Source organism: Procambarus clarkii, chromosome 31 (genome assembly GCF_040958095.1).
Source record: "Procambarus clarkii isolate CNS0578487 chromosome 31, FALCON_Pclarkii_2.0, whole genome shotgun sequence".
Classification (NCBI taxonomy): domain Eukaryota; kingdom Metazoa; phylum Arthropoda; class Malacostraca; order Decapoda; family Cambaridae; genus Procambarus; species Procambarus clarkii.
Window position 1 is genome coordinate 27,417,208 of NC_091180.1, and position 25,276 is coordinate 27,442,483.

The window sequence follows — 25,276 nt, forward strand, 5'->3', positions numbered from 1 at the left end:
ACATCAGTATTTGCCGCCCCATTCCGGACAAATCACACATAAGCTTGTCAGTCTTGTATCAAACGAGAGCGAGACGGTAGTCGCAGTACGTGGATATAACCATCCATGACCTCTCCAAAGGTCACACAATATCCGGCAGACTAATCCGGGGATTGTCTCAGCTAATCTCCTGTAATTACACCGGGTTACTGCCAAATTCTCTGTAAATCCTAGGGAGCAATGTGAAGGTTCTCCTGGGGATTACCTGCATGTCTGGTTATTGCTGTCTACCTGTGTGTGTGTGTGTGTGTGTGTGTGTGTGTGTGTGTGTGTGTGTGTGTGTGTGTGTGTGTGTGTGTGTGTGTGTGTGTGTGTGTGTGTGCGTGTGTCCAGGTTCAGGTGAGGTATAACACTGTATTGTATGATAAGTGTATGCTCGAGTATGGTGTATCTGCATCTAGGTGATAAATGGCACTGCATGCAAAGGATATGTGGTGCTGTATTCATGAGATATAGGACACTATATCCAGGGATATATGGGTGTATACATCATACATCACTGTATCCAGAGTATGTATAGGCATGTATGGGACTGTGCCCAGGGGATGTATGGCACTGCATCATGAGGTCATAAATACAAACAATGGGGGCTTGACCTTGTTTGGCAGTGTGTGTGTATTACCGCCTCTGTCATTACCTCTATTGGTCGATTAATTCATGTTATCCATTGCTCTATATGTAGACGAGTAAACACTGACATTCTCCTCTACAGTTACTGTCTACCTCCCCCCTGTCTATCTTCTGTCTGACTTCTAATTTCTACCTTCCTCTGTCTACCTGTTTTGCTTCTTTGCATGGCTCCTGAGTCTCCATTTTATTAGTATTTTCTTGTGTCTTTAAACATGTCTCTGCGTGCTCAGTGTGTGTGTGTGTGTGTGTGTGTGTGTGTGTGTGTGTGTGTGTGTGTGTGTGAGTGTGTGTGTGTGTGTGTGTGTGTGTGTGTGTGTGTGTGTGTGAGTGTGTGTGTGTGCGCGCGCGTGTGTGTGTGTGTGTGTGTGTGTGTGTGTGTGTGTGTGTGTGTGTGTGTGTGTGTGTGTGTGTGTGTGTGTGTGTGTGAGTGTGTGTGTGTGCGTGTGTGTGTGTGTGTGTGTGTGTGTGTGAGTGTGTGTGTGTGTGTGAGTGTGTGTGTGTGTGAGTGTGTGTGTGTGTGCGCGCGTGTGTGTGTGTGTGTGTGTGTGTGTGTGTGTGTGTGTGTGTGTGTGTGTGTGTGTGTGTGTGTGTGTGTGTGTGTGTGTGTGTGTGAGTGTGTGTGTGTGCGTGTGTGTGTGTGTGTGTGTGTGTGTGAGTGTGTGTGTGTGTGCGTGTGTGTGTTTGTCAGTCTTCCTGTATGACCCCTCGTATTGTCGTCTTCTGCTTATCCGTCTCTCTAATCTTCCTTTTGTCCGTGTATGTCTCTCTTTCTGTCACTCTGTTTTAATTAAGTTTAGGATTCATTAGGATTTGTTCTCATTTTCCTAACGAGTCTGCAAGCTAAAGAAGCTGTACCGTACATAGACACAGCCGAAGCTCGAGCCTAAACTCTGATCTATATACTGGCATTATTAGTGTTTCATTGGGAATAAAACTACATTTAATGTTAATTTACAATCATGTAAGGTACAGGATAAAGCTGGAGCCAGCGGTGCATCACAGCTTTCATACGGCTTGATGTTGTTGTTGTTATAGATTCAGCTACTCGGAACAAGTTCCAAGTAGCACGGGCTATGGTGAGCCCGTGCTACTTGGGCTACTACTACTACCCATTTCAAGCTTAATTACGTGATTGAACATGTTGGTAGTACAAGCCAGTGTGACTATCCTGCTTGTTTGGTTCAATACGTGGCTCGTTCATGGCGCCTGAGGCTAAGTTTTGGGGGGAGATTAGCATACAATCCGTGGCGCCTCTCCCGTCAACATGTGCAATGTTCTGTGCAGCAATACAGCAGGTTTGGAAGTCATCGAGTGACTGATGCCACTGTCTCTCTCTCGCTTTCTCTCTCTTGCTCTCTCTCTCTCTATTTCTCACTTGCTCTTTCTCCTGTTTTTCGCCTCAACGAGTTTTATGACAAGATGACAGATATAAATACACGAGAGGTAGAGATGGACTGACTGCATCTTGCTTGACTGTCAGAAAACGTTCGACATCGTACCTACAAAAGAAACTATTAACTTATTCTCGGAAGAGAAGACACTGGGGGAATACCTCTCGGAGAGGAATCAGAAGGTCACAGCTAGAAAACAGAGCTCAGACTGGAAAGGAGCAACGAGTAGAGTGTAACAATAAACTGCATTTAGTCTTCTTAATACATATTAACTATTAACTACCAAACATAGCCAATAGACTCGTTTATATCTATTATTTCCTGGACGATGCGAAGTTAATGAATAGGATCAAGATAGAAGGATAGATTCTAAGATGATCAAGACATGAGAGATGTGCTGGGATAGAAGCTAGAGACAAAGATGAAGAAGAAGGACATCAAGAAGGTGACCCACAACGACATCAAGAAGCACTTCTTAAATGTAGAGATAATGAACAAGGGAAAAGGCAGCATATCATATAATAAGAAGCAAGATTCACGTCTTATATGATCGACCCCTCCAAGACGGTGGTTACTCGACCCCTCCAAGACGGTGGTTACTCGACCCCTCCAAGACGGTGGTTACTCGACCCCTCCAAGACGGTGGTTACTCGACCCCTCCAAGACGGTGGTTACTCGACCCCTCCAAGACGGTGGTTACTCGACCCCTCCAAGACGGTGGTTACTCGACCCCTCCAAGACGGTGGTTACTCGACCCCTCTTATAAACGGGTACAAACCCCTACAAACCAATACAAAACATAATTAACTTTACTTTTTGAAATCTGGTCACCAACGTTTGTTAAGCCTCGTCAGTCACAAACTTGTTTACACATGACATGACATGTTTGTTTGTTTGTTTGTTTGTTTACACATGTTTTCTTAGTTTTTGGATCGTTAGAAGTTAGTGAGGTGTTGGGTCGCTCTGTGCTACACATCACGTTCCTCTTCCTCCTGGCTGTTTACATTTGCTGGAAGCATTCCCGGGTACCAGGTGTGCCCAGGTGTGTTCATGGACAGGTGTGTCCAGGTGTGTTCATGGACAGGTGTGGAAAGCGAGAAGGAACAATAAAAAGCTGGATACTTACCCCCGAGGTCAATGCCCAGGTGCGTTCCTGGACAGGTGTGTCCATGGACAGGTGTGTCCAGGTGTGTCCATGGACAGGTGTGGAAAGCGAGAAGCAACAACATGGATACTTACCCCCGAGGTCGACCTGCGCGGCGGCCTGCGCAGAGTCCTCGTCATTTCTGGCCAGACACTGGTACATTCCTCCGTCCTCCCGAGACACCTGTAGAGACACGTACATCTGTTACACACACATGTGAACATGTGGAGCAAATACATATTCCTGTACAATGCAATCACGAAGGCGTTATGTATATTTGATAAAATATTGAGGCTACATAATTGGCGCTTTCGCGTTATTGGGATGTACTCACTTAGTTGTGCTTGCGGGGGTTGAGTTCTGGCTCTTTGGTCCCGGCTCTCAACTGCCAATCAACTGGTGTACAGATTACTGAGTCTACTGGGCTCTATCATATCTCCCCAAGCACAACTAGGCGAGTACACACACACACACACACACACATACACACACACACACACACACACACACACACACACACACACACACACACACACACACACACACACAGCCCGCTGCCACGGGCTGCTTCTGGGGGTGTGTGTGTGTGGTGAGAAAAAAAAAAAAATAGTTAGTAAACAGTTGATTGACAGTTGAGAGGCGGGCCGAAAGAGCAAAGCTCAACCCCCGCAAAACTCAACTAGTAAACACACACACACACACACACACACTAGTTGACTGACAGTTGAGAGGCGGGACCAGAGAGCCAGAGCTCAACCCCCGCGCAAGCACAACTAGGAGAGTACACAGGTCTGGTAACAACCGGAGCCCAAGGAAATAGCCTAAAATTACATCCTGTAATTCCCCAAGTATAAATTTTGATCAGGAAGACAAGATGTAATCGTCTTAATTGACTAGTCTCATTATTACCATCTGCAGATCTTCCCAAAGACGCGCCTCACCAATCACTAGTAATTGCCCAATTATAATCCTTTAATTGACAAAGGTACAAGAAATATTTTTAAAATATTGAACATCAATAATGATAATAATAATAATACTATTACGTCTACTAATATATAAATATATATTGGTACGGATAAACGGATAATTATATAAAATAAAGAGTATCTATTTTGCCTAAGATATTTAAGCATCATAACGCTTTATTTGGTGTATAAATGTTAATACATTATGAACGATTTATTTTCTTCACGAACAAGAAAATAACAAACCTTATTTACTCTCATGACAGTCAATCAAGAAACTCAGTCACCCAAGACTGTTGAGAAATCTGTCCTGGAAGATAACGCTAGAACAGATATATCTATCTTTTGGAGATGTGGAGTGTGTGGATGAATACAGTATAGTGTAGACGAATATAGTCTGAAACAGACCAGGAATTGTAGATAGTATTGCCTAAATTCAGTTAAGTGTAGATAATGTAGTCGATTATATTCAAATAAATTTGATTATAGCCAAATGTGGCCAAGTACCGACAAATACAGTCGGTTATTAATAATACAATAAAGTATTGCTTAAATACAATTGAGCACATACAAACACAGTAAAATCTGTCGAAACAGACAGTCGAGTCGGCCGAGCGTACAGCACGCTGGACTTGTGATCCTGTGGTCCCGGGTTTCGATCCCAGGCGCCGGCGAGAAACAATGGGCAGAGTTTCTTTCACCCTATGCCCCTGTTACCTAGCAGTAAAATAGGTACCTGGGGTGTTAGTCAGCTGTCACGGGCTGCTTCCTGGGGGTGGAGGCCTGGTCGAGGACCGGGCCGCGGGAACATTAAAGCCCCGCAATCATCTTAAGATAATCTCAAGAATATAGACAAATACAGTTGAGAATAACTAAAAATTCGAATATTACCAACTACAGTCGAAAATAGTCACATTCAGTCAAAAATAAAACTCATACAGTCGAATAAAAACCTATGAGTGGCAGTATAGGGCAGTAAAGTTAAGAATATACCAACAGTATAGTTTAGGGAAAATAAAGCAGAATACAGCCCAGTCAAACACAGGAGAATATAATCACACGAACTCGCATATATCAGAAAAAAGGATAAAAAAAAATGCAAAAACGATTTTTTTTGTTTACACAGGATAACAAAAAAATGTGAGAAAAACAGTTACATGAAAACCTTAAAAGGTGAACCAGCCTCGTTGAGTAATTCCGGATCTCTGGTTCTCATCCATTAGATTACAGTACCAGCGGCGGCACTGATGGTAAAGTTGGAGTCTAATTGGCTGTTGCTCCGAGCGACCCCCCGCAGCCACGTCAGGGAATGTGTTCGCGGTGTTTTTTCATTAACTCGCGGTGTTTTCTCATTAATTCGCGGTGTTTAGTTCCGCGACTCTAAGGGCATATTCATTGGCTTGACGTGAGTGTATATACGAGTATTGTAAGTCTGGATATCTCTGGGTGTGTGGATGAGCGAGATATCCATCCAAAAGGGATTATGTGTATGCGTCTCCCCAAGGCGGATATCGTTTCTGTGTGAGCCATGTGCTATCACTGTTTTGTTCAAATGTTGTGAACCTTTCCTCGCGCAAATGTCTTTTGGTAATCTTAGTGTACATGCGTAGACATCATTACAGTCATGCGCATGTGCGTAAAGAGTCCGCGGTAATCTTGTGCATGTGTATCATTAGAGACACCATTAGCTTTACCAATATTAACGAATGTAATCCACATTAGGGGATTACATCTTGCACCTGTTTAGTTTGTAACATTTTCCAGCAACATTTGCACTATTTACTCACGATGGGATATAGAGCTACTCTTAATATGTTCACGTACATAGCCAATCACAGCTCACCAATCAACTAATCTTCTCAAATGTCTAAGTGGCCTGACATGTCTTCTCACGAATACCCCCTCACCTATTTTTCGTACTGTGTTTACGAACGCAGTTATCACCACAATTCGCTTCTAATGTCTGCTTTCGTAAGCCCTCACCTGTTTACCTTCGTTCCCAAGGGCCCGATTCACGAAGCAGTTACGAACCTGTATATCGTTCCTCAATCTTTGGCGGCTTTGTTTACAATTATTAACCAGTTAATGAGCTCCGAAGCACCAGGAGACTGTTTATAACAATACCAACAGTTGATTGGAAAGTTTCCATGCATGTAAACGCTAATAAATGTAACCAAAGCCGTCAAAAATTGAGAAAAGGTGTACACGTTCGTAAGTACCTGCGTAACTGCTTCGTGAATCTGGCCACAGGTTACGAACACCTCCCAACCAGGCCAACAAACATCACCAATCACAACACCTTATCGAACCCAAATATTAACCGAGGCCCGAGTATGAGTCCCTAACCTGTCCAATGTGGAGAGTGGTGTCGTAGGTGGTGAGTCTGGGCAGTGAGGGCAGAGGCCGGCCATCCTTGTACCAGGTGAGGGAGGTGACAGGCGAGCCCGACACGCGACAGATGAGGCGGGTAGGACGCCCCAGGTCAACGCGATGAAGGTTAGGTTCGACCGAAGCGCTCAGATGTTCCCTCACCTTCATGTTCACTCTGAGGAGAGAGGGATGCTCACTAGTACACTATATCTACATTTTGATGCAAACTTCTATTGTGATTCATAGTAATTATTTTGCTATGTATTAAAAAACTTACAATATCAATAATAAATAATAATACAGTATGAAATGGCAAGAAAGTGATGTATATATATATATATATATATATATATATATATATATATATATATATATATATATATATATATATAGGAACACTATTAACAATAGGAACATCTTCTTTAATTAAAATATTTACTTTTCAATTAAAATCTATAACGTTAAAAATACTCATGAGTATTCGTCATGATATTTAAAATACAGAAAAATCGAAATTGAAAATGACCCTAGTTATTAAATAAGAAAACATGAAAAGTAAAAAATATTAAAGTTAACTTACGTGATATTAAAACAAAGTAAAATTTGATAATTTAACATCGACAATAAAGACTAAATAAAAATCACAATTAAGATCCTAATGATTCAAAGAGTTTATGGAAAACCAAATTAAATCAATCACTATCGAATTCCTCATGTCAACCATTATAAAGAAACACAAATATTATAAAATATTATAAAATAATACATCCAATTGTTATATTCACCATCACACGATTAAATAGAAAATTATATAACCTATCCCATTTCAAATGAAAGCACCAAAAAAAATTACAATTCAAGGGGAAACTAAAAAATTAAAGAATATAATGACTGCGCAAATATAACAGGCGCGAAACATACAAGAAAAAAATATAGTATACAATACAAAATATACAGTATACAATACAAAATATACAATATACAATAATGCATCAGATGCTTAATTGTATTCTATGAAACATTTCATCGTGTTTGTTCGGCGCGTGTTATATTTGCGCGTCATTATTTTCTTTAATTGTTTAGTTTCCCCTTGATTTGTGGTTTTGCTGTTTTTATTTGAAGTAGGATGGGCCATATAATTTTATATTTGTGATGTGGAATATAACAATTGGGTGTCTATTAGTTGATAATATTTGTGTTTCTTGATAATGCGTGACATGGGGAATTCGATTGTGAATGATTTAATTTGGTCTTCCATAGGCTTTCGAATTTTTAGGATTTTAATTGAGATTTTAATCTTCACTGTCGATGTTAAATTATCAAATCTTTGCTTTATTATCCCGTAAGTTGACTTTGGTATTTTTTCATTTTCATGTTTTCCTTTTTTTAATAACTAGTGTCATCTTTCTTCAAATGTAATCGTGTTTTCAGAATAAATTATTTGTTACTTTAAAATCGATTTTTTATGTATTTTAGATATGATAAAGAATACTAATGCGTATTCATTAAATGTAATATATATATATATATATATATATATATATATATATATATATATATATATATATATATATTATATATATATATATATATATATATATATATATATATATATATATATATATATATATATATATATATATATATATATATATATATATATATATATATATATATATATACAGGTTCTTTCTGACATCTCTGTGACTCATCTGTGTTTGCAGGTTCCAACTATGTTCTCTCTATCTACAGTTTCTTAATTTGAACATTGCTTCTATGTCCACCTTGTCAATCTTAGTATCTTGTACGTCGTTATTATGTCCACCTTAATCCTTCTTTCCTCCAATTCTCTCAGTGCGTGCGTGCGTGCGTGTAAGAGTGTCTGAGATCCCACTGTTTGTTTATGTTCTAAGTCGCCGCATGACTTAGAAACAAAGTTTAAAAGTTAGAGGAGTAGGACGCTCTTAATTAATTACATTACAAGCTCCAGGAGATTATTTTGGAGGTGGCAATATGCTAATTAGGCAATAAGTTGACCAACTTTGGCAGAGGAGCAGTATATTGAGCGGGCCAGAGAGACAGCACGGTGGTGAGTATGGGGAAAATAGTTTTTATATTGTGCTCTAGGGCGGATAATTATCCTGTCCGGTCTCTTCTGTCTCTTGTCTCTTCTGTCTCTTGTCTCTTCTGTCTCTTGTCTCTTCTGTCTCTTGTCTCTTCTGTTTTCTGTCTCTTCTGTCTCTTGTCTCTTCTGTCTCTTGTCTCTTCTGTCTCTTGTCTCTTCTGTCTCTTGTCTCTTCTGTCTCTTGTCTCTTCTGTTTCTTGTCTCTTCTGTCTCTTGTCTCTTCTGTCTCTTGTCTCTTCTGTCTCTTGTCTCTTCTGTCTCTTGTCTCTTCTGTTTTCTGTCTCTTCTGTCTCTTGTCTCTTCTGTCTCTTGTCTCTTCTGTCTCTTGTCTCTTCTGTCTCTTGTCTCTTCTGTCTCTTGTCTCTTCTGTCTCTTGTCTCTTCTGTTTTCTGTCTCTTCTGTCTCTTGTCTCTTCTGTCTCTTGTCTCTTCTGTCTCTTGTCTCTTCTGTCTCTTGTCTCTTCTGTCTCTTGTCTCGTCATTGCCTGCTTGTATCGCCCTGTATGAGTCGCTACTCACTTGTGTGAGGAGTTCTCACCTGTATGAGCAGTTACTCATATGGGTTCTCACCTGTATGAGCAGTTACTCATATGGGTTCTCACCTGTATGAGCAGTTACTCATATGGGTTCTCACCTGTATGAGCAGTTACTCATATGGGTTCTTACCTGTATGAATCCGTCCCGGCGGAGTTGTTGGCGACGCAGAGATAGTGTCCGGAGTCCTCTTGTCTGGTGGCTGTGATCAGCAGTTGGCCCTCCACCACCTGAACGCGCCCACTGCTACCCACGCCCACACGCCCACGGGCGTCGTCCTCGTGGTACCACCTGCAGCGAGGGCGTGAGAGAGAGAGAGAGAGAGAGAGAGAGAGAGAGAGAGAGAGAGAGAGAGAGAGAGAGAGAGAGAGAGAGAGAGAGAGAGAGAGAGAGAGAGAGAGAGAGAGAGGTGGAGAATGTCACATTAACAGTACTACTATATATACGCACTTCTTAAGTTATATTAAGGTTGATCTTTATTTTCGTATTTTTTCTACGTCTATGAATATTTCGTCATTTTATCCCATGTAATAACTATATTTAATTGTCTATTAATAATGTAGAGATATTCTCTCGATTCTTTAATTACTTGCTGTCTCATTATTACTATTATCACATTATTCTATCTACTATCCTATAATTACCATCATAATTAAAGACTAGCTGTACCTCTTAGCATCTCCTAGTTCTACCTACAGCTATCCCGTAGTCCCACCTGCTCCTATTCACAATAACTACTCACTGCATTCAGTTCTGCCCACTTATATTAATTCTACCCACTAATATTGCTCGTTTCACTGCTATGACCCAGTTATCCTTTTTCACTGCTATGACCCAAGTTATTCTTTTCCACTGCTATCAGCCAGTTCCATCCACTCGTACTCGGCTCAAGGTCGACTCACGTGACGGTGGGAGTGGGGTGACCTCTGGCGACACAAGGAAGAAGCAGGTCTTCGCGTGCCCAGGGTCGAATGATATCACGTCGAAGTAGCAGCTGTGGTCGACTCAGCAAAGGTTCGCCTGTTAGGGATGAGAACGAGCTTGTACTAAGGACAGGGATGGAGGTCTGTGTGGTGGTGGTGTACTCGGTGGGGTGAGGGAGAAGGGTATAGGGGTAACGAGGGGGTGGGGTGTTGTGGTGATAGTAGGGGGGGGGGGGTAGTTGATATGATGGTGGTAGTAGTAGTGGTCAATGGTTGGGTTTGGGGATAAGGTGGTTTAGGTTGTGGGAATGTCTATTAGAATGTTTCTGAATGAGAGAGAATGTCTCTCTCTCTCTCTCTCTCTCTCTCTCTCTCTCTCTCTCTCTCTCTCTCTCTCTCTCCCCATTATCGTAATTCACAAAATTACCTACAAACGGAGCCACAACAAGGTTATATTATTATAAGTTGCGTCTGGAGGCCCTGGAAGAGGTAGTCAAATGAGCAATTAATGAGCATCAAGAATGGCATAAAATCTGAGAAATTGACTGAAAATGGAGATTAAAATGACTGGGAAACACCCGTAATGGAGATTGGATCTGCCTTAAGACGCCCCTGGAGACCCCCTTACAGCAGCTACTATTGATCAGTTGAGAAGCTTGTGTTTGTGACGGAAGAAACCAGAAATCAGCGCAAACTGGCGATAGTTACTAGGATAGCGACAATCGACTTGAGAATGGTCCAGGACGGACCGAAACGTCGACGTCCCTTCACCTTCTAGTGTGTGGTCTGGTCAACATATTTCAGCCACGTTATTGTGACTCATCGTCTGCTTACTAGGATAGCGATACGTGATATAGTGATATAGTGACGTGATGACTGGGGGCGATAGAGGATAGTGAGTACCCATAAAAGGGAAAGATACACTCGAAACTGAATATAAACATAAAACAAACATATTAATATTACAAAAACTTATATATATATATAATATATATATATATATATATATATATATATATATATATATATATATATATATATATATAAGAAATACCAAAATACCAAAAGAATAGGGGTGGTAGGAGAAGAAAATATCAAGTGTTCAGTGAGGATCCACAAGGTCTTCTCTGTGTACTCTTTATTTTCTTCTCCGAGGCTATGGGTCCCTACACTTGCACCAGAGGTGGTACCCCTTCTGGGTATAATATATACATATATATATATATATATATATATATATATATATATATATATATATATATATATATATATATATATATATATATAACAAATATATAAGCAAATCTCTTAACTCTTATACGTTACCATAAGAATAGAGAATTTAAGACTTTAAGAGGATTGATGATTTAAGAGGATTTAAATATTTTCATTACTGACTAATAAAAACTAACTCGCCCTTGTATTAGAGTAAGACAATGTGACAAGTAAAAAAGGGGTCAAACAATCAATAAATGACATAATTTCGGGAAACACGAAGCAATAAAGAGAGGAACTACAAAGTGGAATAAATCAAGAGCAATAAAACTTCTAAATAATCAAGTTGTAATACACAGAAAAAAGTAATAAAAATAAGGACAATTGTGAAGGAAAGAGAGACATAGACAGACGATCCTAATGAGGTTGTTCTGTCTAACAATCGTCGCTAACAATACCTCCAAACAATCATTCACATAAGTTAGGGTAGTTTACGTGTCTTGAGCTTAGTATTTACCAACGATATTCACAAAAACTTAGAATTAACGTACAATATTCACAAAAGCTTAGAATTAGCGTACGATATTCACTAAAACTTAGAATTAACGTACGATACTCACTAAAACTTAGAATTAGCGTACGATACTCACTAAAACTTAGAATTAGCATACGATACTCCCTAAAACTTAGAATTAGCGTACGATACTCCCTAAAACTTAGAATTAGCGTACGATACTCCCTAAAACTTAGAATTAGCGTACGATACTCACTAAAACTTAGAATTAGCGTACGATACTCCCTAAAACTTAGAATTAGCGTACGATACTCACTAAAACTTAGAATTAGTGTACGATATTCACTTTAAACTTAGAATTAGCGTACGATACTCACTAAAACTTAGAATTAGCGTACGATACTCCCTAAAACTTAGAATTAGCGTACGATATTCACTAAGATTTACTATTAGCGTACGACAAATAGCATAGGACCCGAGTGTGCCCAGAACACAACTAAATTTATCGTGATAATTTTTAATATTGATAAAATACCATACTGAAAAAAATATATATATAATTATCGCGTGTGATTATCACCAAATAATGAACCTTTGATGATAACCTGATTGTATGATAATGGCTTAATTACCAGAATATGACTTGCCTGGCAAAGGCCCGGAGCTACGGTCCAATTACCTGGTTTTTCCTTTTATGTAGACAACGGTTAAATATACTTATTAATAATACTACTAATTATTTTTATTAATAGCAAACCTTTATTTGATTATTTTTCATACAATATTGTCATTGTTATCATTATATATTTATTTTATTATAGTTATTCTTAATATTTATTATAGTTATTCTTAATATTTATTATTATTATTTAATAAATTATTATTATTATTATAATTTAATGAATATTTTATTAATATTATTTAATCAATAAAATAATATTAAGTTGGGAGTTGTGTAAAACCCTGGTTTGTGCCTCGGAGAGGCTGCAGGATCCAGTAAGTTCAGTAGAACTTCGGTTTCAACTCTTTTGACCATGTCGTAGCTCAGTCGATTAAGGCAGCGTCTGGGATGCTCCCGGATGTAGGTTCGAATCCTCGTCACAGGCCCTTCTGGATTTGTTCATTTGATTATTATTATTTAATCAATATTTGATATTATTTCACGAATATCTAAATATCTCAATATATAAGAAATAGGTTAATCATCAAAGTATCACACTTAGGGTAGAAACTTCGCTCCTAAACTAAAAATACATAGGATTCTTTCACCACGATGCCAATAGTTAAAAAAATATGTTACATGATATAAAGAGCTAAGGAATCGAGCTTGGACTTTTAGATTTACAAGTGGAATGTTATTAATTCGATAACAGCTTGAAAAATACACTATGATATGAACAAATCCACAAGGGCCGTGACGAGGGTTCGAATCTACGTCCGAAATGTAGAAATGATTTGTTCATTTGATGCATCACGCTATTGTGATTTCTATACTATGATATACTTCGCTAATTATCATGGCTGATACAATAACCAATGCAAAAATGCAACAAGCACGATGAATATTCTGATGTTAACAAAAAAACAAGTGAAGTAAACATGAAATTGGCTTAGTGTTCACAGTATATTCAAGCATGGATAGCGTTGTCCGTAGAGTTTCACACGGGCTACTAAACCTAAGATCTCACGAAACCTACATCTATGGACAGCACAAAACGTCCACTAGACTGTGCGACACAGTGGTTGCAAGGATCATGTTGGGTTACCGTTACCTGTGGCAGGTGGCTGCAGGTGACGGATCTCCCAACCCTGAGCACTCCAGTTGCAAACTCTGTGAGCAGGAACTACGGCACGATCTCCCACACTACATCACCGAATGCCCAGTTATTAGACCTTTCAGACCAGTTGGCATGAGGTACCTGGAGCTTTGCAATTACTTTATTCACTCTCGTATTCTTGAAGATATCCTCACAGTATACCCAAAATTTGCCAGTGCAGGCTACTAAACACATGGCTCTGTATGACTAACCATCCTGCGAGATGGGGACTTGTATTACCACTGCTACCTTATTCAATCTTGTGTTGTTGATATCCTCAAAATGCATCCGGAGTCTGCCAGTGCAGACCGCTTATCACATGCCTCTGTGTGACTAACCATCCTGTGTGATGGGGATTTCTTAGCATCACCTAGTTAGCTTTTTTGCCACACTGTACTCCACTTCATATAGTCTATGGTAGCTGCACTAATGCACATGTACCTCATGTACTAATAAAAAAGAAAAGTTAGTGTCAGTATCTGGCCCCTGCTCTCAACTTCACATCGTTGATAGGTGCCATGACATTACATACATGAAGAGGTGATTTGGGTCACGATTGCAATGTTTAGAACAGGAAAAAAATCGCTAGACCATAACGCTAAAATAGCAATGAAGCCACTATACAAGTATAGTTATCAATCACGCTACAATCAAACGAGTGTAGAGCACATAGATTATACACAAGCGGACCTATCTAAATAAATTTGGACTATAAATTTAGGTCTTCACTGAGACTCCCATTCATTAGACTCATCAGTAGTACTTGCTTAAGAGCTCTATATGTACTATATGTACTTAAGAGCTCTATATGTACTTAAGAGCTCTATATGTACTATATGTACTTAAGAGCTCTATATGTACTTTATTTGTTTCTTTATCCTGGTGATATTCCTCCCGCCGCGTGAGGCCACATCTCTACGTCAAATCCCATTCAATAACACATATTTACACTGGGATTCAGCGGTGTTTAGTGATGGTTACCTTTGAAGCCCCCATTAAAGCACAGCTGAAACACACACACTACACACCTGCCATCAACCTAAGTCAAACACACCCACTACACAACTGTGAAAACAAAGGTGCGACGACCAAATTCCCAACAAACATTACCCTATGCTTTACACTATCCCCACCCCCCCAGCCACGTCCGGATAACCCTAAGCATCAAAGAGAATAAACCGGCTTGTGACAATGTGAGTCTCATTTAGCACAATGGCCGCCAGCCCAAACACACATCCGTAATTCATGATAATCACAAAACAGTATTCCGTCCCAAAGGGAATACATTAAGTCATCACCCTGGCATAGGTTCCCGCCCCCAGCTCCTGGTCGACAGGGGACGCGCCTAGCTATGGAAGCAGGAACGTACGGAATGACAGGAGAAATAACAGCATTGATAGCAGTAATAACTAGCAGTAATTTATGCCTTATGCGAATTCTTCATTTCTCGTCAAAACTTAACGTATCGTAAATTCTATCAGTAATCAAATAGGAAAAAAGTCTGAAAATCCTAAATGGTAATTTTGGAATTACGATGCGCCAACTATTGCAAACTTTCCTAAAAGTCCACTTCAGCTTCAAAGCCGGGGAAAAAAATAGCAAAATCAACTGTGTCGTCGACTGCCTAACATCAATCTAACTTTGGCGATAAATGAACCTGTTTAGGACACCATAAACTGGGAAACTGTGAGACGAATAGTGAAACGTGAGAGAGAATGGGAACTATTCTTCATCTCTGTCACTATTCTCTCTTCCTCCCTGTCTATCGGTGTGTCTGTCACCTCTCTGTCACTATTCTCTCTTCCTCCCTGTCTATCGGTGTGTCTGTCACCTCTCTCTCTCGCTCTCTGTCTCTCTCTCTGTGATGCTGGTCTGTTCAAGATTGGAGGCTAGATGCTTGGCGCTAGCCTAACCAACTTTGCAGGGTGAATGATCTGGAATACGGGACGGACATAGGCTGGCCGGGGTCGGTCCTATTGGGCCTATTAAGAGCTGCACTAATGCAGATGTACCTCATGTATTAATAAAAAAAAAATTAATTCAGTATCACATTTAAGAGAGAGAGAGAGAGAGAGAGAGAGAGAGAGAGAGAGAGAGAGAGAGAGAGAGAGAGAGAGAGAGAGAGAGAGAGAGAGAGAGAGAGAGAGAGAGAATTAACACAATTCAACATAGAAGTCAAATACACAAGTTCGAGAAGCAGGCACAGGTAACCGGAACATCACTGAAATAGCTGACGAGAGTACCAAACAGGCAAGAAACAGTGAATCACTGCAAGAGCTGAAAATTCGAGTAATGTGAGCTCCTCAACGATTTATTCATTATCCTCACTTCATTATACATTTATGGGAGCATTTGGTGGATAACTTGAGTACCTATGCCAAAGATTGAGCAGGTAGCATATGGAAATTGGGTACCAGCTCGATACCTTCTAACCACCGTGGATGATCAGTAAGATATCAGGTTGTGTTACTGTTAAGGATATCGTGGTCCAGTGGGCAGTGTGTGGATCTGGGAACACGTGAGTTCAATGCCATGCATCCCATCGTATTGCTCCAAGAGATTATCACATAAATATATCATGCCATTGTGATATGTGTATATATCATACACATATAACAAATATATATATATATATATATATATATATATATATATATATATATATATATATATATATATATATATATATATATATATATATATATATTAGAAACATTTCGACGCATATTTATGCAATATAAAATTGACTAAGTCAACGTTTCATCAAGGACGTATGCGGAAATAATTAATGCAAGATAATTAAAGTGAATATGAACTATTACTCACCAGTACAATAATTAGGAGGGAACGATAATGTATCAGTTGATGATTGGTGGGCTTCAGTACTGGGTAGAGGCAGTTGATGTGGTAGTTGATGCATGGAGGCGCTGGGGGAGTCATCAACAGTGATGAGACACTAATTAAGATGAATGCTGCCCCCACGGATTCATCTCAAGTGTCCTCTCTTGTATTTACTATTTGAATTACCCTTCCTTCTCTACCGCACCCCTCTTCCTTATTGCTTATAGTCTCTCTCTCTCTCTCTCTCTCTCTCTCTCTCTCTCTCTCTCTCTCTCTCTCTCTCTCTCTCTCTCTCTCTCTCTCTCTCTCTCTCTCTCCATCCCTTCCCTTTTTAATCTTCAGTTCATCTTTTCAACAATCCCCATTTTTCTCTCAGTTTTCAATTTCTACTTTATTTCCAATTCCTCCCCCCCCCCCTTTCTCTATATCCTCCTTCCCCCCCCCCTCCTCCCACTTCATCTTCTCAGAAGGGGATCAGAAGCTCTTTAATGGGATCCAACATTACTGGGGCCTGAATTAATGAGTCTCTTCTCAACAGTTCGATGATCTGTATTAATTTGATTCGAGTTGTCATTCCGGAGGTTCGAATCTGTAGATGCGGGTTACGCAGTAGTGAAGCTGCCAGCCGCGATGGATTTACCGACGATGGCATATCAGGCTCTCTGCTTCATCTATCCGGGCCAGCAGGCAGGATCTATCTCATTATATTTGCTTGAGTTTTAATTACAAGTCTTTAGCACCACTCTGTGGGTAGTACAAGTATTTTCACTCCAGTATAGTATAGTGTAGTATGTATAGAGCATCGTATTAGGTTTGCTTTAATGTGAATCTTCACATCTTTGTTTTCACTTTGTGAAGTTTATTATTAAATTTTTTGTAGATTTACATATTACTACTGGTACTCAAACCTTTTCCTTCACGGAGACGTGGTTAGATTGACGGTGAGTGTTCACACATTCCTTAATTAAAGTTAGAGAGAGAGAGAGAGAGAGAGAGAGAGAGAGAGAGAGAGAGAGAGAGAGAGAGAGAGAGAGAGAGAGAGAGAGAGAGAGAGAGAGAGAGAGAGAGAGAGTACAACTAACAAGGGGTTACTCACCTCAATACATATAGCCAATAATCAGTGTCTTCTACGAACCAACTAAGGATACAAACAGCACCGCTGTCGTTAGACTTAACAGCTCTAAATACACGAGACACTCAAGCTTTATACAACCTCCCCCCCCCCCCCGCCCCCCGCTAGAGCCGAGGGGGCGATAACCCCCAGACCCCCATTTCCCTGCCCCCCTCCACGACCTCCCTAGCAGCAAACTCGCGAGAGAAACATTCCCGTTTAAAGTGTTTCAGACGGACCTGTGAGACGTCGAATGAAGCTTCATAAAACCTGAAACATACTCGGGGATATTATGTGTCGCAGGATCGAACACTCTCTCGGTCCGTGTACCTTCGGGTTTATATATACACACTCCCACATGTGTCTATATACACACATGCAACACTGTGTGTGTGTGGTTCCTGCACCAACTTGAATCATGTATGACAGAAACAAAATCTGAATTTGATTGAGGGGCATTTAATCACCAAATTTATTTTAGCGATTAGTAAATTTGACGATTAGTCCAGACGGTAAATTAATAACGATTTACTAATCGCCAAAGTCATAAACTATGTTTAACGATGAGAATAGGAGAGTTTCTGATTTAAGGATATGAGTGAAATATTTCAGTTCACGGACTTGGGAAATTTCAGGGCATCTAAGATTTCAGGAATTGTGTAAGAGATTTCAGGACTTGGATGAGACATTTCAGACGTGAATGAAAAATTTCAGGAAATGTGTTAGATTGCAAAACATGTGTTAGACATTTGAGATCATGGGTGAGACATAATAAATCAAGGATGAGAGATGTCAGGTCATGGGTGATATATTTTTGCTAATTTTCAAAACTTACAAATAAAATATTTTGCAGCAGCACTGATACGATGGGATCGCACTCGCGTTCCTGACGTCCTGAAGCCCATCACAGTGTCTGGGAAATCCAAGGAGGAAAGGAGGTACGCGAACAAGGGGACACAGGTGGAAACTGAGTACCCACATGAGCCACAGGGACGTTAGAAGGAACTTTTTCAGTGTCTGAGTTGTTAACGGATGGAATGCATTAGGCAGTGATGTGGTGGAGGCTGACTCCATACACAGTTTCAGATGTAGATATGATAGAGCCCCGTGTGTTTCCCCTCATGCGTTTATATTTACATTTCTGTAAGAGCGACAAGCAGCACATGGCCGAGTAAGCCAGCATACACGGACATATTAATACAAGTATACACTCAGGTGTACACACGCACATCATACACGTCGAAAATCACACACACACACACACACACACACACACACACACACACACACACACACACACACACACACACACACACACACACACACACCTCCACCTACACAAACTGAGACTGAAAGGTCTCCCTGGGCCAAAAAAAAAGGAAACTAAAAATTGTACATTACGCTCTTGGAACAAGTAAGATAATTCATGATAATGAACCTTGTGAACCTATCTCTGGGGGCGTGTCAAGAGCCAACGTCTACCTGTGATTAAAAATATCCACGAGAGAAAAACACTATCAGAAATACCTAGTGTCACGAGAGGACCATGACAAGATCACCATAACAGTATGGCAAGATTGCTATATAATTAAATCCAGGTAACGACAAGGTCACGACCAGGTAACGACAAGGACACGACCAGGTAACGACAAGGATACGACCAGGTAACGACAAGGACACGACCAGGTAACGACAAGGACACGACCAGGTAATTAGGTCACGACCAGGTAACGACAAGGTCACGACAAGGACACGACCAGGTAACGACAAGGACACGACCAGGTAACGACAAGGACACGACCAGGTAACTAGGTCACGACCAGGTAACGACAAGGACACGACCAGGTAACTAGGTCACGACCAGGTAACGACAAGGACACGACCAGGTAACTAGGTCACGACCAGGTAACGACCAGGTAACAAGAAGGACCAACACCAGACCACAACAAGACTTCACAGCCGAGGACGGAACAGGCTTGGCAGCTCAGAGCCAACCAGAATCCATGAAAGGGACAAATACTTGAATTTAGTTGGGCTGTCAGGCGTATAATTCGCCGAGGGCTTCAGCTCCTGAGCTCCCTGACTCCCGAAGAGACTTGGGGAATTAACCCATACAATACAGGTAATTATATGACGCTCCTGTGATTCATTCCAGATAATTGAAGAGCATCTGGAACGTGAGTATTGGATGATGAAGTGTTCAAGATGAACACTTCAGTGGTAGTGTTTGTTTTGATGTCATCTACAAGCAGGTGTGAGCCTGAAAAGTCACTTGTGTGGATTAAACTGGATTGACTCACACACGTCCACACAAATGGATGAATGCGCCCACGGAAGCCACATGTACACAGATGGACGTACACATGTTCAAGAATTTGGAACAATCTAAAAACAGACGGACACACAGATGAACATACATACACGCAGACAAATAAACCTACACTCAAACAAATGAAGACACACGCAGACAAACACACAAACAGACAAACACATAAACAGACGCATGTACCCTACTGTAAGCCCTCGGACCCCCCAAAAAATTACATTATTACACCAAACATTATTGTATTACAAAACTCTTTGAAAAATAATTAAAACGGTATGCAATTCAGATTTTTTCATTACTGTAATTAAATGAGTGGATTCGCCTCCACTGTGTGGGTCGTCCACTAACCAAACCCACAGCCAAAGCTTCTGATATTAATATTTATCAAAAGAAAAGCATTACCAGATATGTATATACATATACACACACACTATATATATATATATATATATATATATATATATATATATATATATATATATATATATATATATATACATACATCTACTTAGGGAGGTGGGTAGTTTGTCAACATCTTGACCAGGGGATAGTTAGCTACTATCCATCACTCCCGAATTGCCAAAGAGTGTGCCCCCCCCCCCCCCCTCGAGTCGACAACGACGCGTAATCCGAACTAACGGGGATATTCGGATAACTGAAATTGATGAGCAGGGCGCCGGGATCCTCTTCAATTGCATTAACGCTTCCGTAAATTCATTTTGAGGACAGCCTTTCAGCCGTGCCATCAGCCGTATAAAAGCCGGTTAAACTAGAGTCTTTTGTTAGCCATCCGGCCCTTGATCAATTATACAAAAGCGGGGTTAATTGGAGTCTTTTCTAAGTCATTCAGCCTTGTATCAGCTATACAAAAGGCGGTCAAACTAGTCTTCTGCAAGCCATTCAGCCTTCATTAGTCAAACCAAAGCCGAGAAAACCAGTCTTTTGTGAACCATTCAAGCATACAACAGCCAAGCCAGCAAGCCTTTTGTAAGCCTTTCTTAGCAACTTACGTATAAAGGGTACTCAAGTTTAACAGCTTTTATGATGCTCTTCAATCAGCTTTCAACCAACAAGCAAGTTAAATACTCTCCCAATTAGTCCCTCCTATTTAATAAACAATAAAATGAAAATAATATCTGGGACGCGAGCAAAATCAGGCTACAAAATGCCTATACATAGGAAGGAATGGGGAAATAAGTCCCAATTATATGAGGGGTGGTGTTGGATTAAGTGACCACCGCCATATTGACCTGAGTTCTTTATTGAAGCTAAATAACATTAATAGATGTGTTAATCTGATCAGCGGCCTGGCCGGGCATCTGCTGGTGTGTGTGTGTGTGTGTGTGTGTGTGTGTGTGTGTGTGTGTGTGTGTGTGTGTGTGTGTGTTTTGTGTGTGTGTGTGTGTGTTGTGTGTGTGTGTGTGTGTGTGTGTGTGTGTGTGTGTGTGTGTGTGTGTGTGTGTGTGTGTGTGTGTGTGTGTGTGTGTGTGTGTGTGTGTGTGTGTGTTGTGTGTGTGTGTGTGTGTGCGCGTGTGTTAAGGTAAGGGCTCGCATGTGTGTGTTTGGATGGGATCTCTGAGTGTGTGTTTTAGTGGGGGTCTATACAAGTATGTGTATGTTTGGGGTGAGGTATGTATGTGTGTATATGTGTGTGTGTGTGTGTGTGTGTGTGTGTGTGTGTGTGTGTGTGTGTGTGTGTGTGTGTGTGTGTGTGTGTGTGTGTGTGTACTCACCTAGTTGTACTCACCTAGTTGTGTTTGCTGGGGTTGAGCTCTGGCTCTTTGGTCCCGCCTCTCAACCGTCAATCAACAGGTGTACAGATTCCTGAGCCTATCGGGCTCTGTCATATCTACACTTGAAACTGTGTATGGAGTCAGCCTCCACCACATCACCCCCTAATGCATTCCATTTGTCAACCACTCTGACACTAAAAAAGTTCTTTCTAATATCTCTGTGGCTCATTTGGGCACTCAGTTTCCACCTGTGTCCCCTTGTGCGTGTTCCCCTTGTGTTAAATAGACTGTCTTTATCTACCCTATCAATCCCCTTCAGAATCTTGAATGTGGTGATCATGTCCCCCCTAACTCTTCTGTCTTCCAGCGAAGTGAGGTTTAATTCCCGTAGTCTCTCCTCGTAGCTCATACCTCTCAGCTCGGGTACTAGTCTGGTGGCAAACCTTTGAACCTTTTCCAGTTTAGTCTTATCCTTGACTAGATATGGACTCCATGCTGGGGCTGCATACTCCAGGATTGGCCTGACATATGTGGTATACAAAGTTCTGAATGATTCTTTACACAAGTTTCTGAATGCCGTTCGTATGTTGGCCAGCCTGGCATATGCCGTTGATGTTATCCGCTTGATATGTGCTGCAGGAGACAGGTCTGGCGTGATATCAACCCCCAAGTCTTTTTCCTTCTCTGACTCCTGAAGAATTTCCTCTCCCAGATGATACCTTGTATCTGGCCTCCTGCTCCCTACACCTATCTTCATTACATTACATTTGGTTGGGTTAAACTCTAACAACCATTTGTTCGACCATTCCTTCAGCTTGTCTAGGTCTTCTTGAAGCCTCAAACAGTCCTCTTCTGTTTTAATCCTTCTCATAATTTTAGCATCGTCCGCAAACATTGAGAGAAATGAATCGATACCCTCCGGGAGATCATTTACATATATCAGAAACAAGATAGGATCGAGTACAGAGCCCTGTGGGACTCCACTGGTGACTTCACGCCAATCGGAGGTCTCACCCCTCACCGTAACTCTCTGCTTCCTATTGCTTAGATACTCCCTTATCCACTGGAGCACCTTACCAGCTACACCTGCCTGTCTCTCCAGCTTATGTACCAGCCTCTTATGCGGTACTGTGTCAAAGGCTTTCCGACAATCCAAGAAAATGCAGTCCGCCCAGCCCTCTCTTTCTTGCTTAATCTGTGTCACCTGATCGTAGAATTCTATCAAGCCTGTAAGGCAAGATTTACCCTCCCTGAATCCATGTTGGCGATTTGTCACGAAGTCCCTTCTCTCCAGATGTGTTACCAGGTTTTTTCTCACGATCTTCTCCATCACCTTGCATGGTATACAAGTCAAGGACACTGGCCTGTAGTTCAGTGCCTCTTGTCTGTCGCCCTTTTTGTATATTGGGACCACATTCGCCGTCTTCCATATTTCTGGTAGGTCTCCCGTCTCTAGTGACTTACTATACACTATGGAGAGTGGCAAGCAAAGTGTGTGTGTGTGTGTGGGTGGGCGACGACTGGGGGGGGAGGGAAGAGTTCTATGTACTCACCTATTTGTGCTTCCGGGGGTTGAGCTATGGCTCTTTGGTCCCGCCTCGCTTACCGTCAATCTCCTGGTATATGTGAGCCGGAGGGAGTTTGAGTGGAGGGTTTTGTTCAGTGCGGAAGGGAAGGTCTAGCGAGCTTCGAGTACCACCTTGAGTCTATTTGGGAAGGTGTTGTGGTGTGCCTTCACAACTCAATGAAATGTGAGAAGGTGTGTCTTCACCTCCCTCAATGCCTTAACAACTTTATCTTGTCTTAATACATACACTGATTGTAGTCACCGGATTAGATACGAGTTCTTCCTACCATCACATGTTCGTGCTTTTAAGCTTCTGTACACATCCTTCCCAAGCAACACACATGTCGTAGCTCAGTCGATTAAGGCAGTGTCTGGGATGCTCCCGGACGCAGGTTCGAATCCTCGTCACGGCCCTTGTGGATTTGATCAAGAACCTACCTGCTTCCTATCTTATATACCTGCATCTCCTTCATATTTTCTTACCGATGTTAGTTTTCACAGGGAGGCTTGATAACACTAAATTTCACTCCAGCACATTATGAGGATAGCGAGGAGGGTATAGGAGGAGGAGGGGGAAGAGGAGAAGCATAAAGAGGAGGAGTGGAAGGAGCAAGTATAGGAGGAGCAGCATATAGTCTCGTGCAATAAGAGGTAATATCACGTTGGAAATGAATGTATAAATCACAGGAGCTTGCGAGGGCGGGCAGCGTCTTAAGGGCCAAGGATGGTGTTTACTTTTGTGGTGATAAGTCTACCGTCCTCGGGATCCACCTGCAGGCGCGGCCACCTCAACCACGCACCTGAGTCAACCACCTGAGACGACCAGATGAGTCAAACACCTGAATCAAGCATCCAAATCGCCTACCTGAGTCTTCCTTCTACCCAGGCACACACAGACCTTCCCTAAATGAACCCCACCCTACTCAGCCACACCCAGACCTTCCCTAAATGAACCACACCCTACCCAGGCACACCCCATACCCTTCCCTAAATCATCCCCACCCTTAACAACTACACACAAGCAACCAAACCTTCCCCCCACCCACACAAAAATTAATATTTGTGATATAAAATATTGAAATATATTTGTTTGAGCATTTGAGGCGCGTATCGCTACGATGTTTCTCTCTCCATAATTCGCCTTGCAGGCTCAATGGCGTGCAACTCTGACCAAAACAATTTAAATTTTCATTGGACTACGGGCGTCCTTAATTCATGCAGAGGGAACATGCACCAGGCTGAGGGCGCCAGTTGCTTTTACCCGCTCTCTAGTCCTTCAGGAAAACAAACGAGGGAGAGAGAGAGAGAGAGAGAGAGAGAGAGAGAGAGAGAGAGAGAGAGAGAGAGAGAGAGAGAGAGAGAGAGAGAGAGAGAGAGAGGGAGAGAGAGAGCGGGGGGGGCAAGACCCCATCCCCCTATAACACGATCATCCTGGCCAGGATTCTCCAACCATTTACGCAAGTACTTTCGAAACCTGTACATCTTTTCTCAATCTTTGGCGGCTTTGTTTACATATATAAAACAGGTTTAGGAGTATGAAAACTTCCCAATCAAATATTATTAATGGTATAAACAGCCTTCTAATGCTTCGGAGCTCATACAGTCAAACGATTGGGAAAAGATGTATAGGTTCGTAAATACATGCGTAACTGCTTCATGAATTTGGCCCCTGATTCTGTTTTCAAAAACACCACATTATTGCAGAGACCCTATACGTGATGTCGTCGACGCTCGGGTGTGTTGAGTATCAGCAATACTCTAATCTTGGTGTGTTTCTGCAACACTGTCAGTAATCTGTGCTTTTTTTAACTAATAAATATAATGAAAGAGTCGACTAGCATTTCCTTTCCCTCTTCCGCGATATCCTCTCTCTCTCTCTTTCTCTCTCTCTCTCTCTCTCTCTCTCTCTCTCTCTCTCTCTCTCTCTCTCTTTCTTTCTGTCTGTCTGTCTGTCTGTCTGTCTGTCTCTCTCTCTCTCTCTCTCTCTCTCTCTCTCTCTCTCTCTCTCTCTCTCTCTCTCTCTCTCTCT

At 41.3% G+C, this 25,276-nt stretch overlaps 1 protein-coding gene across 5 annotated transcripts in view; it reads right to left on the bottom strand.

Annotated features, from left to right (window-relative positions):
• The window catches only part of LOC123758917 (cell adhesion molecule Dscam2), a 355,224-nt gene that overhangs the window by 129,442 nt on the left and 200,506 nt on the right, over positions 1-25,276 (bottom strand). For all 5 annotated transcript variants that reach the window (XM_069334603.1, XM_069334604.1, XM_069334605.1 and 2 more), the window contains exons 6-9: positions 10,103-10,220; positions 9,333-9,491; positions 6,519-6,717; positions 3,300-3,387 (exon numbers count right to left, since the gene is read on the bottom strand). In XM_069334603.1, coding sequence (XP_069190704.1) covers positions 3,300-3,387; positions 6,519-6,717; positions 9,333-9,491; positions 10,103-10,220 — 564 coding nt within the window. The remainder of the gene's footprint in view (positions 1-3,299; positions 3,388-6,518; positions 6,718-9,332; positions 9,492-10,102; positions 10,221-25,276) is intronic.